This window comes from Gavia stellata, chromosome 4 (assembly GCF_030936135.1).
Source record: "Gavia stellata isolate bGavSte3 chromosome 4, bGavSte3.hap2, whole genome shotgun sequence".
Classification (NCBI taxonomy): Eukaryota; Metazoa; Chordata; class Aves; order Gaviiformes; family Gaviidae; genus Gavia; species Gavia stellata.
The window spans coordinates 34410292-34425218 of NC_082597.1; the positions used below are offsets into that span (position 1 = coordinate 34410292).

At 39.4% G+C, this 14927-nt stretch overlaps 1 protein-coding gene across 1 annotated transcript in view; it reads right to left on the reverse strand.

Annotated features, from left to right (window-relative positions):
- NELL2 (neural EGFL like 2) overlaps positions 1-14927 on the reverse strand; it is a 155483-nt gene that overhangs the window by 78087 nt on the left and 62469 nt on the right. The window contains exons 10-12 of the mRNA XM_059816768.1: positions 11045-11136; positions 8168-8270; positions 4994-5122 (exon numbers count right to left, since the gene is read on the reverse strand). Coding sequence (XP_059672751.1) covers positions 4994-5122; positions 8168-8270; positions 11045-11136 — 324 coding nt within the window. The remainder of the gene's footprint in view (positions 1-4993; positions 5123-8167; positions 8271-11044; positions 11137-14927) is intronic.

Sequence of the window (14927 nt, forward strand, 5' to 3'; positions counted from 1 at the left end):
GCAATCTGTAAAAATCAGGTTCATTCTGAAAATGTACTTTATTGTTGTAATCCAGTAATTAAAACCAAGATTAACAGTAAGATTAACAACACATTGTACTAATTAGGTAAAGTGAAGAAGTGTAATGTTTTTGCTGTTGGGGAAGAGGGTTGAATAATACATTAGTATTTTTACCCAAACACAGGGATAAATTAGAAAATCTTTCCAAGCAGAATAAGAACATACAACTCTGAGCTAAGGGAAACCTGATGAGGTCCGACCAAGTGGCGCTTCCAACACGCTTCAGACGTCTACTCGGGAAAATGACAATTCATCCTCTAAGACTGCCTGCTTCCCTCCACTGACGATGACTCAAATCAAGCCAGCTTATTCAAAAGCAGATTTCTAAACTGAAGACCTCCCCTCGAGAGACAATCATCAGTGAAGCTGATGCAATTCTCAAATGCAGACAAAGCCACTCAGTCTTTGGTCTCATTTCAGCTGCTGCACTTGAAACTGGGACAAATGTGCCAACAGCAGAGTAACTAGGAGAGTTACTGAGGAAGAAGGATAAAATAGAATAAAAATGGAAAATGGTTTCACAAAAATTTGTTTAATAATATTAAATGATCCCAAATTGTTAAGATAAGTTAGTAGGTTGTGTACTGTGCAACTAGTACAACTAAATTCCCAAATATCAGAAAACAAACATTATGGTCCACACACACATAAGGTAAATCTGTGACGTGTGGAGGGTTGACCCTGGCCAGCAATTCAGCACCCACCAGCTGCTCGCTCGCTCCCCCCTCCAGTGGGATGGGGGAGAGAATCAGAAGAGCAAAAGTGAGAAAAAACTCATGGGTCGAGATAAAGACCATTTAATAAGTGAAGGGGAAAAAGGGGAAAAAAGCTTATTCAAAGGCAATCACTCTCCACCTCCCACCAGCAGACTGATGCCCAGCCAGTCTTCGAGCAACAGCCACCTTAGAAAAAGTAACCCCCGTTTTTACTGCTGAAAATGACATCATATGGTCAGGGATACCCCTTTGGTCAGTTGGGGTCAGCTGTACCAGTTGTGTCATCTCTCAACCTCTTGCCCACCCCCAGCCTATTCGCTGCTGAAGAAGTGAGAAACAGAGATGGCCTTGACACTGTGCAAGCACTGTTCAGCAACAGCTAAAGCATCTGTGTGTTATCAACACTTTTCTAGTCAGAAATCTAAAACAGCACCATAAGGGCTGCCATGAAGAAAATTAACTCCTTCCCAGTCAAAACCAGTACACAATGTAAAATAGCCTCCGCATCAGGCAAAATTCTCTTGATAAAGAAGCAAACAATGTGTTTTTCTTAGATCGTGTTCTGTCCCAGTGCTTAAAAAAGATTACTGCATTCTCCTGTCTTCTTTCTTGAGCCTACTCTCTTCTCTGTTTAATCAGCAATCCCTGGCAACATTTCCGAAGTGAAGTTAGATTTTGCACAGAGATAGTTGAGTGCTATTACTAAATCAGAAACTTGGATTTCAAGCAATCCTTCCACGTGCAGTCCCCAAAGGGCGCAAATAACACCTCCCCACACATATCTTCTGAGGACCACCAAAAGTGCATATGAAAACAGCTTAGGCTCAAGGATCTGAGAAGAACACCTAAAGCTGCCACCAGCATTCTATCTGCAAACCCATTTTATTTGAAATATGGGTATATTTCACTCCTCTAGATGCATCAGAATATCCTGATAGCCAAGAGTCACAAAATTTATCCTTAAAAACTTTTTCAGCATAATTCCACCACCACAAATATAGTGGGCACTGAACACTATTTGAAACATATCCCGGAGGGTGATCATCAGTTTGAGAGCACTGCAGGTGTTGCTTTGAGAAAAACTAATTACACTTCATCAGAACATCTGTTTTTGTAAAATCTTGATGATAGGTAGGCTATACACCAAGGATGCTATATCCAGAAGCACCTACACCTGGGCAGCACAGCATAAATCCATACCCAATCTGCCCATAAGGTATCTCAAACTGCATAATAGCCTGAGGCAGAAAACAGATTTCAGAGTACTTGGAATAAGGCTTACAGCATGTAAATGAAGAAATCCCAACTCTTTAAGTATTGCTTTTAACAGTCCTCCAAGGGAAAGCTAAATGTGACATAAATATTAACAAATATTATTATTATAAAACAGAAAGGTATCCAATATAACAGTATCTAGAGACATCACACAGCTTTGGAAAAGTACCAGTTCTTTCTAGGACAGAAGCCAAACTCTTCCATCATTCAGATGAAATTTATGCAGCTTTACCAGACCCATACTGAAACCAGCTTTGAATATTTTTTATTTTTGTTCTTTTACCTTATGGAGAAGTTCTGCCAATGGGAGCATTATTACTTCTGTTTATTCTTTGAATTTTGACAGTGCTGAAGCACAAATCAGGGTTGTATTTAATGAAGTTCGGCTCTAACACAGAATCAATGGCATCCAATTTTGCAGTGTATCTGAAGTTTGTGAAATGCAAACACAGAAACAGCTATCATACCCTTCTCTGAAAGGCTTTGTGTTAAGTCGACATTTCCACACTTGACACTGCTTGCAATTAAAGCCACAATAATGGCACAGTGAAGAAAGGGTATGTGCTGAGAAAGGGAGGTTGGGACCATTGCAGCCTTTCAAGATGAGGGACAGGAGTCTGAAAAGACTTGGTGTTACACCATTGCTATTGTGCTCTTTGCTATTACCTTGTTTAATATTAAAGTAAGAGTCTCTTTCCAGAAATAAAAAATTCAGTGCTCAAAGAGACATTTGGGTTGGAAAAAGGGATACAATACTAAAAGCACAGCTCTGAAGAAACATGGATATTTCAGTCCCCTGCCCCTCCTCTTCCACAAAAACATTCCTAAAGTTTCCATCTGTGACCTTATTCCCCCTCCTTCCAGCATATGACCTCCACACTCCGTCAGGGATAGCCAGCCAAGACCAGTTCTGGACCCGTGTACCAAATGTGCATAGTTCAAGTGTGGTGCCAAACACTGCAGCTATGGCACATAACTGGCAGCAAAGCTAGGCTGTTTTGTCTACTGAGTTAGCTTCTCCCTTGGCTGAGAGAACCTCACCTGGCAGGGACCCAGTCTCATGAGCTTTGCTCACGTGAGCACATCTTCCTAATTGGACTTAATCCCACTATTTTCAAGGTGAGCAAGTGTTCCTGGATCAGGCCCTAAATCACACACATTTTTAAGAGAGATTTTAATACATCCAAACATAGTAATACAGGGGTTTTTTTAATCTAAATAATGTGTCCCAACCTTTTATTGACTTATGCAAGTTTTTTGAAAGCACTTAAGCAGATTGATTATTACCACCCAGAAACAATGTCATTTGCCCATACAGAATCAATCGTGCCAAGAAATCTTCTCAAAAATCATCATACTGAATTCAGGTACTGCACAAACTGGTAAATCCACTTCTAATACAAATGCATCAGTCTCACACATGATAATCTACTGCGTCCTCATCCAAACATTTCACCACCAATGCTGATCAAAAAGCTTCCTTTTCTTTTTTACTGCTTATGACATGCCTGGCAAGTTGCACACATTGCAACAGACTCTAATTTGAGCGCTCAGGAGATCGCTAAGAGAGCATAATTTGTTTTTCCACTTTCATTCAGCAGAGTAACAATAGAGCCACAGAAAAAACCTTCTTAAAACACCTGATTTCACCGTAACTCCATTGCTCCAGTGACCCCCTCAAAAAGGAAATGGCTGATGAGTTCCCAGAAACGCAGATCCACAGCCTAAGCCTTGGTGTAGTCTCCCGGGACTATGGGATACAAAGCGGTTGATGCTGCAACACAGAACAAACTATACAGCAGGTCCTGATGTCAGATGCCTGCTGGGACATGATGAGGGGCAAGGGATTTGTTTCTGCATGATTTTTAGTTCTACTTTCAAAACAGGTTTCCATCAGAAGGCTTACCATAAACATTAAGCAGAGAGGTATGCGAAGATGAATTAATTATATGCTCCTTTCCTGAAAACAGTCATGAATTCTCAAACCTAAATCTACCGATGAGCATTCCCACTGACGTTAATGCAGCTACTAACTCAAGTAAGCTGCAGGCATTAACTTTTTCAGTGTTCATCCAAAGGAACAGTCTGAAAAGGTCTTGATTCATCCCATTTAATTGTGCATCGCCAGAGAACAATCCAGGTATTAGGTGGGACTGCAGAGTACCTTAGACTCTACTCACAGATGCTTAACTTTCAATTTAGCAGGCTAAATCTGAACCAAAGTGCGTATTAGTCAAAGGCCATCCTGCTGCCAACACTTAAGCTTTATAGTAAGAATGGCCTGATAGTACCCTAGTATTATGTGTTTGCAGAATAGGGTTTTCATGAGGAAAAGCAATGGTTAGTGCAAAAGCTAAGAGACTGTGCAGAGGACTTTGGCTCTCGCCCCTGGAGAGGGTATGGGTTTTTTTCACAGGATTACGCTAGACGGTAAAGACAGAAATTATAGAGGCTTCTCTTCTGATTAAGTAGCTTGTTGCTCCCTGATACCAAAAGAGCAGCTCAAATAATAAATCATTACTCAGTATGATTAATACTAGTATCTAGTCTATAGCATTTACTTACTTTCTGGGGAGAGAGAATGGGAACAGGCAGCAGTGAAAAGAGAAACTAAGTGTTATACTAATATGCTATGCAAATGGTTGACTTTTAGGTTGCCTGAATATCTGAACACCATGAAAAAAAAAAAGGAAAACTTTCCTATGGAATGATATTTCTAATTCAAGACCTCAGCCATACTAACTTGCAACTTTGACACTGATCAGACTTTTTAATTTTTTTTTAAAGAACTTAATTGGAGAAATAATTATTTTCGTTGATTAATATGCTGGATATCTAATTCATAGCATTTAATAGGCCTATCCCTTTGATAACTCATGAATCAATACATTCTTCCCACAGTAATTTATACAGCGGAGCTAAGCATCTTTACAAGGTATTACCTTCACAGTAGGCATTGTCCTCCCGAAGGGCTCGGAAGCCGTCTCGGCAGCTACAGACAGCTCTGTCATCTAGGTTTTGGCAGACAGAATGCTCCATACAGTTATGCCCTTCAGTGCAAAAGTCATGGCCTGTACAGAAACAAGTATGATTGAGGGTTAAAAAGAATCCAGGGATTATAAAACATCCCTGTCAAAGACAGTCCTATCTTTTTTTCAGTTAGGTCAAATAATACCTTTCTATTGTCCATGAGATATAGAAAAATAAATTGTACCAAGCATGAAATGGATGAAAAGAGTAGTAAAGGCCACAAGAACAGACTGTCTTTAGGTCTTCGATTCAATTTCAGGTTATGGCATTGATCTAAGACAGCTGGATAGGATGCTTGCTTAAATCCCCTTAATGTCTTCTTGTCATTGTTAAGTACTTTTACAGGACAATTCTTAATTATATATTTGTCTTCATTTTCTTTTTTTTTTTTGTTTGGACATTTATAAAAGAACTCAATAGCTTAGACACTCAGTAGTTCATTTACTCGTGGTATTACCTTTTTTCCTAGCTATTTTTGCTCCCAGGTGTATTTATAAAATCCTTCCACATTTAACCGAAAGTCTTTGATTAACATTGACTTGTTTTGCTTTTCTCTTTCCCTTATCTCTTCCTTTCAAGCACCACTGACTGAATACTCTTCCCTGATTGCATCATCGTTTCCATTTCTGAGATTTATTTTTAAAATCTCACCTTTTAGCCATACCTATTTCCTATTTTTTCCCCTCGATTTTTTCTGAGTGTGACTGTTTTCCATTGCACCTTAATTACAAATTTTTAAGATTCTGAAGTTCTTTTCCAGGCTGGAAAATTTAGATTGAACCTTTGAACTCAGAAGGTTTTTTTAAAATTCCTTCTGTTTGCTTTCATAACACCTAATGCTGCTATGTTGCTGAACACCATTAAATCATCCTTTATTATGCTGAATTCAGGCTGGTTGTAGGAACTGACTTGAAGCTTCCACAATTTCCATATCTGTCTATGAAGGTGTGGAGCTTGTCTCCTTCATTGCTTTCTCAATAATTTCATTTGTTTAACGTTTTTTTCTTTAACTGAAGCATTAGAATTGATCAAGCAGCAGTACTTCACCGTTGTTTTCCAATAACTATTTTCTTGTCTCAAAATCTCCCACAGGAGAACTGGGGAATGTGGGTCAGGCTCAGGGGACCAGGACTGGCGTAACAACAACAGCTCCAGAACACAAGCTGGAATCAGGCTGCAACACAGGCCTCTTACAAAATAACAAACAAGTGTTTGTTGGCAATAAAGATGATTATTTTTATCGCTTCACCTGGCTTCTGCTTCATATTTCACTATGAAAGAGCTTCTACCCCTAACTTCACAGAAGGTAAGTTAAATGAGCACTTCAAGCAGGACAATGGCAGAGTCTGCTTGGAGGTCAGGTCAGAGAGGTGTTTTGCACCTGGGCAGCTCATGAACAGTGTGAAGCACCACAAACCAAGTAAAACAAGACAAGAGAAACTGAAGAGCCCGTAAAGGCAGAATGTTTTAGTACCGAGACCCAGTGACATGGTCGTGATGCAAACATCACAGTCCTGTGATATGAGAGGCAGATGTTTTTCTTTCTCTCTTTCTTTCCTGCTGTGGATTGTCTCCCCGTAACCTAGAGATACATTTAGGTAATGTTACTTAAATATTATAATTCACCATAGCTACCACAGTGCTGTTATCTAACAGAGGGCATTAAAGCAAAAAGCTGTACGGTTTTACCAGCATTAGAGGTCTTCAATACTCATTGATGACAGCAGAAGTGTGTGTGTCAAGAGCAACCTCTGGCCATGGCGACATCTGCTCTTTGCCTTTTTGTTGTCTTCCTCATTCAAGCTTGAGTTAATGACAAAGCAATAGTCTTATTTTTGGATTTCCTGGCCTAGATTGGCTGTATCAGACTTTGGCATTAAATAAGTAAGAATGTACATGTTATCCAGAAAGGGCGATGGCTTTTTTACTCACTTTTTTTTTTCTTAAGATTCTTAACACTTACCTATCAGCTGTATTAATAAACAAAATACGTGCTGCTGAATAATAGCATACAGCAGCTTCTTATTTAAAGAATAAGCTCCATAGCTCATGAGAGGCCAAGCCAGCATGGTTCAGGTAGGATTGAATATGTTCAGAAAGCACTCATCTGACATATATTAAAATTTTCTTCCTACACCAGGCACAAGAAACACAGAATTCATTTCTCTAAGCCACTGAAGATTTTATAGAAAATTATCATTAAAAAAATCCTTTTTGACTGTGACAGATTTCAAGACCTATCAACTTTTCTTAAGTTCTTTTTTTCTACTTTCTCACCTCTCCGCTTGATATCATTAATCATATTCTTCGTGTTTGCACCAAGTGGCACAGAAACAAGTATAGCTGCACTCTTCTTTTCACTGAAGTATACCTAAAATCAGTCCAAGAGTCTAACATCTTCTTTCATGCCCGGTATCAATTTATCATTATTTAGCTATAGAAAAAACAGACGTAGCCACTTGAAGATGCAATTGCTCATAGCTTTGAAGATAGCAGTATTAGTCCAGATCAAAAGAGTGGGCTCAAAACACAGAGCACTTTGTGCACCTCTCCCCTTTGGTAAGGATCAGTCTGGGTGTAACACACAAAGGTACACAGCATACAAAAATATTCCCCAAAGCTTCTGCTTCTAGACACGGACTACAACCCTGAACAGGTAAACAAGTTACTCCAGTCTTCGAACAACTGCATAGCACAAACAGTTCTCTAAAAGAGACATCTGAAAGCATCTCAGAAAGATGCTGGGGAATACAGACATTTCTCCAATCTCATTTTGTATGGACACAAGATTGCATGAAGGATAGAAAATCACTAACTATGTATATGATTTCTCTGACTTTTCACCCACTTTTGGTTAGAATGAAAAACACAAGTGCCAGTAAAACTTTCACAGAATTTACACTATTTGCCATTTTACAAACAATTTTCAGATGTCACGACACAGATGTTATCTATTCAGCTTCCCAAGACGTACAGTGATTATCATGCGTAGGAGTGTCCTATTCAAAATTATAAGAAAAAAGACTGTATAACCTATAAGAATGGAAAATTGCACTGAGCTTATATATATCCAGCTATTACCTTACCTTTACAGATTTTGCAGCAGCTGTGAGATAAGGGGATCTGTTGAGATTCTGGGCAGTTCAAAGCTGTACAACTGTCTTTTGGAATACGCTGCATTTTGTGGTCCTGTTAAATTGAGGTCATTGATTAATAATGTGAGAGAAAAAATAAAGATAAATGATAACTTTAGTGGAGTTTTAGCATTATAATGTACAAACAAAAAACTGCCTATGCCAAACTCCAGGTACCTTCGAAAAGCATTTGAAAGGACAACATAGCACAATAAAAGCATCAGGGACTCCCCTATACTCAGACCTTTTCAAGCAAGCAAAAGCGTGGCAACAGCTCTCATTCTTCTCTTATCTTAGCTGTCAAGCAACTTGCCTCAGAAGTTTCACTTAAAATTATGCTGGAAAGAGTAACAATTTATTTCTTAAAAACTAAAGCAGCCGATTCCGGAATCAAGGGTCCTTATAAGGAATACTCTAAAGCAGCTTGTTATTTATACAGCAAGTAAAATCAAACTTGAACATCTCTGATCTCAACGCTGTGGTAGTAACACTGAAGGAAACAGGCACTGATTCCCTATTCGGAAAGAGAGGGTTTCTCAGCTAAGTTTGGATCAGGCATCCAGAAATGTCCAATGCCAAGATGGTATCTGAATATCTCCTGGCACTAAGTGCAGGTCACACACAATCATTGCAGTATGACCACATGAAATGACTGCCTTAGCAATCCAGCTACCGCAAATGTACCACCCTTAGGCTCCCTCAGGCCCTAATTAACATGTCTTGCAGTGCTCTAGTCATGATATTGCAAAGACAGAAAACAAGGCAAACAACAACCTCTTCCTCAGAGGCATCTGCCTTAAAATCAGCAATCTGGTTAAAATACAAACTCACTGAACTCAGACCCTGTATTTCTGCACGCAAGAAAAGGGCTTAAAATCATGCATATGCCATTGCATGTATTATTATTATGGGTCTAGGATTTAATTTTAAATCCTCTTTAAGCACAAAATATAAAGATGAAACATGAGCACAATGGCCAATATCAAAATTACTGCTCAAACTTTACCTTAAACAATCCTGACAGAGAAAGCAACCCTAACCTGACAATACAAAAAAGCAAACCAGCCCCAGACGTGTTGCACACCGGAACAAGGAAAACCCAGCTATCCCACAAAATAAAGAAAAAAAACCCCTTTGATAGAAATAATATCAATTAGAGTAGTCTGGACTGCATTTAATTATTTCACAAATTCTAATTTGGAAGAGAATTTTTCATTGACTTGTTTCAGAATTTTGAAACAGAAAAGTGTGTGCCTATAGCACGCACCACTGCAGCAGCCAAACAAAACAAAAAATGATGTTTAGAATTACATGCAGACAAAAAGAAGAAATACCCTACACTGCCTTGCTAACATTATTATAAGCCTTCAGGCATAAGATCAGTACTTGTGCCATTCCTATTAAGTCTCTCTTGAGCTGGAGTCATTAATTATATCCTTTTATGAGAACTCTGGTAGTAATAAAATAGCGCCCACCCAGGACTTCCTAACTGACCAACACAGTTTACAGCATGTGGATATTCTGCTCTGAATTGTCATTCACAAAGCTGTTCAGCAGAAACTGTATATACTTTGGTCCTTGAAAAAGCAGCATTTGAATCAGCCAAAGTTGCTGCTTAATATTTCTACCAAGACAGTCAGGCAGCCCACCAGCAAACAAGTATAACCTACAAAATACAGACTAGCTCAGCCAACAGAGGCATTTTGTTCCTACAGTATCGCACTCGCCAGCTGCAAGAAACACAAGGCAACATCACATAACTTTTGATTGTTGTTAATGATATCCATTGACTAATCACAGACTTCATGTCCCAGGTGTCATGTTGAAAATACAAGCTCACAGTCCTGAAAAGCGTACAACTGAATCCAAAATTATTTCTAGTCAGCTTCTCCTTTCCTTTCTCAAAAGGGTTTCAAAGCACCTACTCCGGGAATTAAGCTCACAAAGATTAAAATCAACAGCAGTAAGACAATGGTCCCCAGTGCTGCTTTGTAAAACACACTTTTTCACAACTGCGTGAAAATGTTTTGAGATTTCCCGAAACTGGTCCGATAGACAGCTGCAGCGAGGCCAGAGGAGTTGCTCCCCTCTCCTTCTCTACCCTAGAAATGTGCGCTCCGGTTTTCAACTCCACCCCACAGCATACAGCTCTCTAACCGGAGGGAATTCCTCCCCATCCCTCCCCTGGAAAGGCAGTGCAGGACCCACTGCAGCAGTTTGTGTAATTCTCAACCCGCAGCTGTCCCTGGGGTATCTTTTGCCCTTAAAGTGCATTTGTGCCCTGAAGAGCAACTCTGTTCATGCAGCAGGACAAGACTGACTCAGCATCAGGTGTGTTCTCTTTACAAATAAAACAACCACCCTACCCCACTTCCATCACTAGAAACACCAGACACCTGGTGTGCCAGCTCTTTTCCTTCTTTTTCATCTAGCTTTTCCTCCAAGAATTATCCTGAATTCCAAATTATGCCCCCATCACGCTTGTACATCTCTCACACCTGAGCACATAGTTTTGAATACTAATACTGCACATGTCAATGGAAACATAAGGTAGTCTGCTGGTTTTTTATTACAGATGATGGAGACAATACCTAAGGAGGAAGCTTGATTGTCAAGCTGTGTAATCAAAGCTTGCAGCTATGCAAAGTAAATTTATTTGCAAAATTTGATGTGAAACTCAGTAAAACAAAATAAACACAGGACCCCTTAGATGCCTTTTCTGCTGCCAATTCCTAAGGTAGACCTGTCTGTATTTCAACAGTTTCTTTCAGTGGGACTTTGATATTTCTAACATGCAAGAATTTTTTTTTCCATCAACAGTATTCTTACCTTGCACTCAAACAGAACACAGTCCCCTGAGCTTGAATACACAGTTTCTCTTTGTCCTTCAAAGTAGGTTCTGCCTTCAAATATGCACACCGCTTCAGGAGAAAATAAAAAAAAAACAACAACCCACAATGATTTTGTAAAAAATTGTTAGTACTCTGCTTATAGAACTGATACATTTTCTTAAAGATAACTGCATTTCAAAATGAAAAGATTGAATCAGCTGCAAGAATATTCTAAACCCACCTGTAAGAGTCTGGATATCACAAGAAAAAAAAATCAGAGGAGAAAAAAAAACACAAAAGAACCAGAGAAGCACACATAAGTAGAAGGTGGAGGATGCTGAAGCAATATGGAGTACTGATGGCTACTGAGAGAGCAGAAAAGACGTGTCTCAGGTCACGCCAAGGGAGCTATGATTGCCTACAACACAGCTCAGGGGCGGAAAGGAAAATGGAGATGTGAGAGCAGTACAAGTGGCTTTAATAGATAATCAGTTACTCAAAGAGGAATGTTTTATGACAAAGGGTGATCACTGAAGCCACATACTTATTTGTTATCACAGCCCTCTGATGTTTCACCACCCCACATGGATATTTAAACGTATTTGTATCTTGATTATCCCAGTTATTTACCGTTACCACTGAAGTATATTAGAGTATATGAATTTTATCGTACAGGAACTGACCTTCAGCGACTGCCTTCCCCCCCGCCCCCAACAGAATAGGCTCAAGTCTCCAATGATCAAATGACAGAATGACCCCCCCAGGCTCGGTGTTTGCTATACCACGACCTGGCCCAGTGCCACTCCTGCGCCCTGGCAGTACCGGGTTTTACAGCAGCGTGCTGACACAACTCATACTGGATTGCTCACTAAAGTTCCTATTCAGTATTTAAGGGTTACATAAAATACCTTCACAGCAAACTGTCTTTTTGTTAAATGGGTCCATTACTGCAATTACATTATGCAAAGTATAAAGGCTAAGTAATGTAACTGCTAGGTATAGAAAATCGGATGTCTGTCTCTGTTGCTTAGGACACTGTCATGGCTCATCCAGTAAGCATAATCATGAAATAACAGGAGTAGGTTACCACTTTCAAGTTTTAGATTACATGTTAGAGGTCTAATTTGCTAATCACTGATTTGGAGATATAAATCAATTATACTACAATTCATTCACAGAGAGATTTGTCTATTCTGTTTAAACAGACAACAATTTGTAGACAATTTTGAAATATCTAAAAGTACAAGAGGTTTTATTGCATGACCTATATTAATTACCATTACTGCTGTTACTTTCAATTCTCCTTTACTACTTCTTCTAACTTGCAGCTCCTTGATTTTACAAACTCCGTATTACTTTGTAAAAATTCAACTCTTGGAACTGATGTTGAAAAAGAAGTGATGGGCATAGTGACAAAATAGGTTTTTTCAAGTTCCAAAGTATGAGTTATAATATCTTAAAAAATAGAAAGTATCTTGTGTGATATAAGCCTGCACAGCACATTCAAGAAGTAATATCACAGCATGTTGCAACATTCCAAATCCCATGAATGGCGGAGTTTGTAGTCAGGCTTCATAAAGAAAGTACAGAAAAGAGCCACAGGAGAGAGTCCAGGGGAGAGTCCTAGGGCTAACAGAAGGAGAAAGTTTGCACAACATCCACAAAGAAAGGTCACAAAGAGTCAAAAAAGCTCCATACAGTGCCTCTTTACTCTCCCACAAAACAAGCTCTTCTAGAAGGAAGTGTGTGAAAAAAAAAATCTATGTAAATCTTTACTGGGGACTAGCAGATCTTGAATCCAGACAGGACAAGGCAATCATCCAGTCATATATATCACCTCCTATATATTACAGGCCATGACACTAAACTGAAATACTCATATATTAAGCCTTTTCCCTTGTTCCATACATTTCAAACTTCTAAGAACAATTACATGTGACAGGAAAAAACAAAGTATAGCAGTGCCTGAGGACCACACAATGGCAATGGACTGATAACACATCCTCATATTTCCAACAAGCAGACTATGCCTGTTCTCAGGAAAGGCAAAAGACATCAAGATCACTGTCATTCTGTCTTGGAAGAAAATACTCTCCTGAAGCCAAAATACTCTTAACATATGAATAAGACCAAACAGGAATCTTAAAAAAAAAGTAACCATACTACCTCAAAGCATAGTCCACTGAATCCAGTCTCCTTATCAATGGCGACAAACCTCTGATTCTTCAGAGAAACTTAGAAAATAACATACACAGAAAAACCATCAAAAGAACACATCCAGCCTAGTGTGAAATCATGAAGTTATTTCTTGATTCCATCAACAGTCTTTGGAAGTCTTGGTATATGAAATCATCGTAACGCAGTGATGCAGTATCGCAAACACTTGCTTTCAGCAAGAAAATCAACTCTTCCCCATAAAGCCTTGGAAAAAAGAAAAACTTACAAGTTCTGGGGCTGTGAGAGATGGCTCTGCCCAGACAGCCCTTGCCACTTTCCCATGTGTCTTCATACACTCGAAGATTGTTTCTCAAAGGCTAGAATGTGGCAGCAGAGTGCATGTTTCAAGACATTTGTTTGTGTGGGTCCTAGAAATTTCAAGCAGTGCTCACATCCCCACCTCCACAAACACAACACCTGGCCATCATGTAGCTAAGAAAATTTCATCTCATTCATTGAATTCCCCTAAATAAACATTTCCAACGACTGGATTTTGCTGTGGCTTTGTCAGCAAGGTTATAAAGCCCCCAGGTATCAGAGACCTGCCTATATAAAGTGATCAAACTATGTTTAAGAAAAGAGAGAAAAACCAACAAACAATAAATGCCCAATTGAAAAACTAAATTGAAACTGAATTGAGAAACCATTAAACTGAATAATCTGAACACAAGCCCAAGCATGTCTTCTTACGGACTGCTGCTCTCACTGACTACGTTCAAAAGGGGCATTTCTTCTTGAAATCATCAAAATCAACGTTACTTGGATTATTTCTTTCCTACTAGTGTTCTCTAAAACCTGACAGATTCCACCATACTTGGGCAGTTCCTTCCATTAAAAAGCAGCAAGAGCTAAGGTACACACTGAAGCTCTAACTCAGAACACTATCACTTAGTTTTTCTCTTCTTACCTATGCTAATCTAGCCAAGTGAGCTTACAAAAAACATGTGGGCACTTCATGTACACCAGTACCACCGCCTCAATGTTTACTTAACATGACAGATACCAGTGGTTTTAGCGATAGTCTAAGGTTGCCAGTGCACACTGTCTTTTTTTCTCCAATACTCCCATAAATGCTTCTGTCTCTTTCCTGTTCTCTTGTCAGTCCACTCTTCTTCCGCTGCCCACAGAAGAGGTATCCTGCCAGACAGCAAAGGGCAGATTTTCATCAGGCCACTGGACCATCTCTAAAAACTCTAAGATCATCCCGTTAGGTAAGCAATGAGCACACTCAGAAATATTTCTAGTAAGACAAAGCTATTGTCTTCTGCCCCACTTTCCTCCTAAGACAGTGGGACCCACGTCCCAGGCAGTGTGGAACAGAATGTTTCTCCTGCCTCCGGCCAGCAACTGTCACAGCCAGTACACATCCCATGATGGTGGTGTTCCATGCCTTTATTTTCCTTCAGAAATAAAGATATTTCAACAACATGAACATCTGGACTAGAACTGTGTAATTGGAAAGTCCGGCGAAGATTTAATTTCTTCTTGGCTAGATGCTTCCCAAGATACAGTGATTAGTTTGTGATTGGTATCTCTCTGGGGAAACATAGCATCTTTCATCTTCCTAAGTTCTTTCATTTGACAGACTGAGTCACAGTCAAGAAATTACCTGATGATTAGTTGTTCCAGAACTTGATAGTTATTGCCTATGTAGGATTTCATCT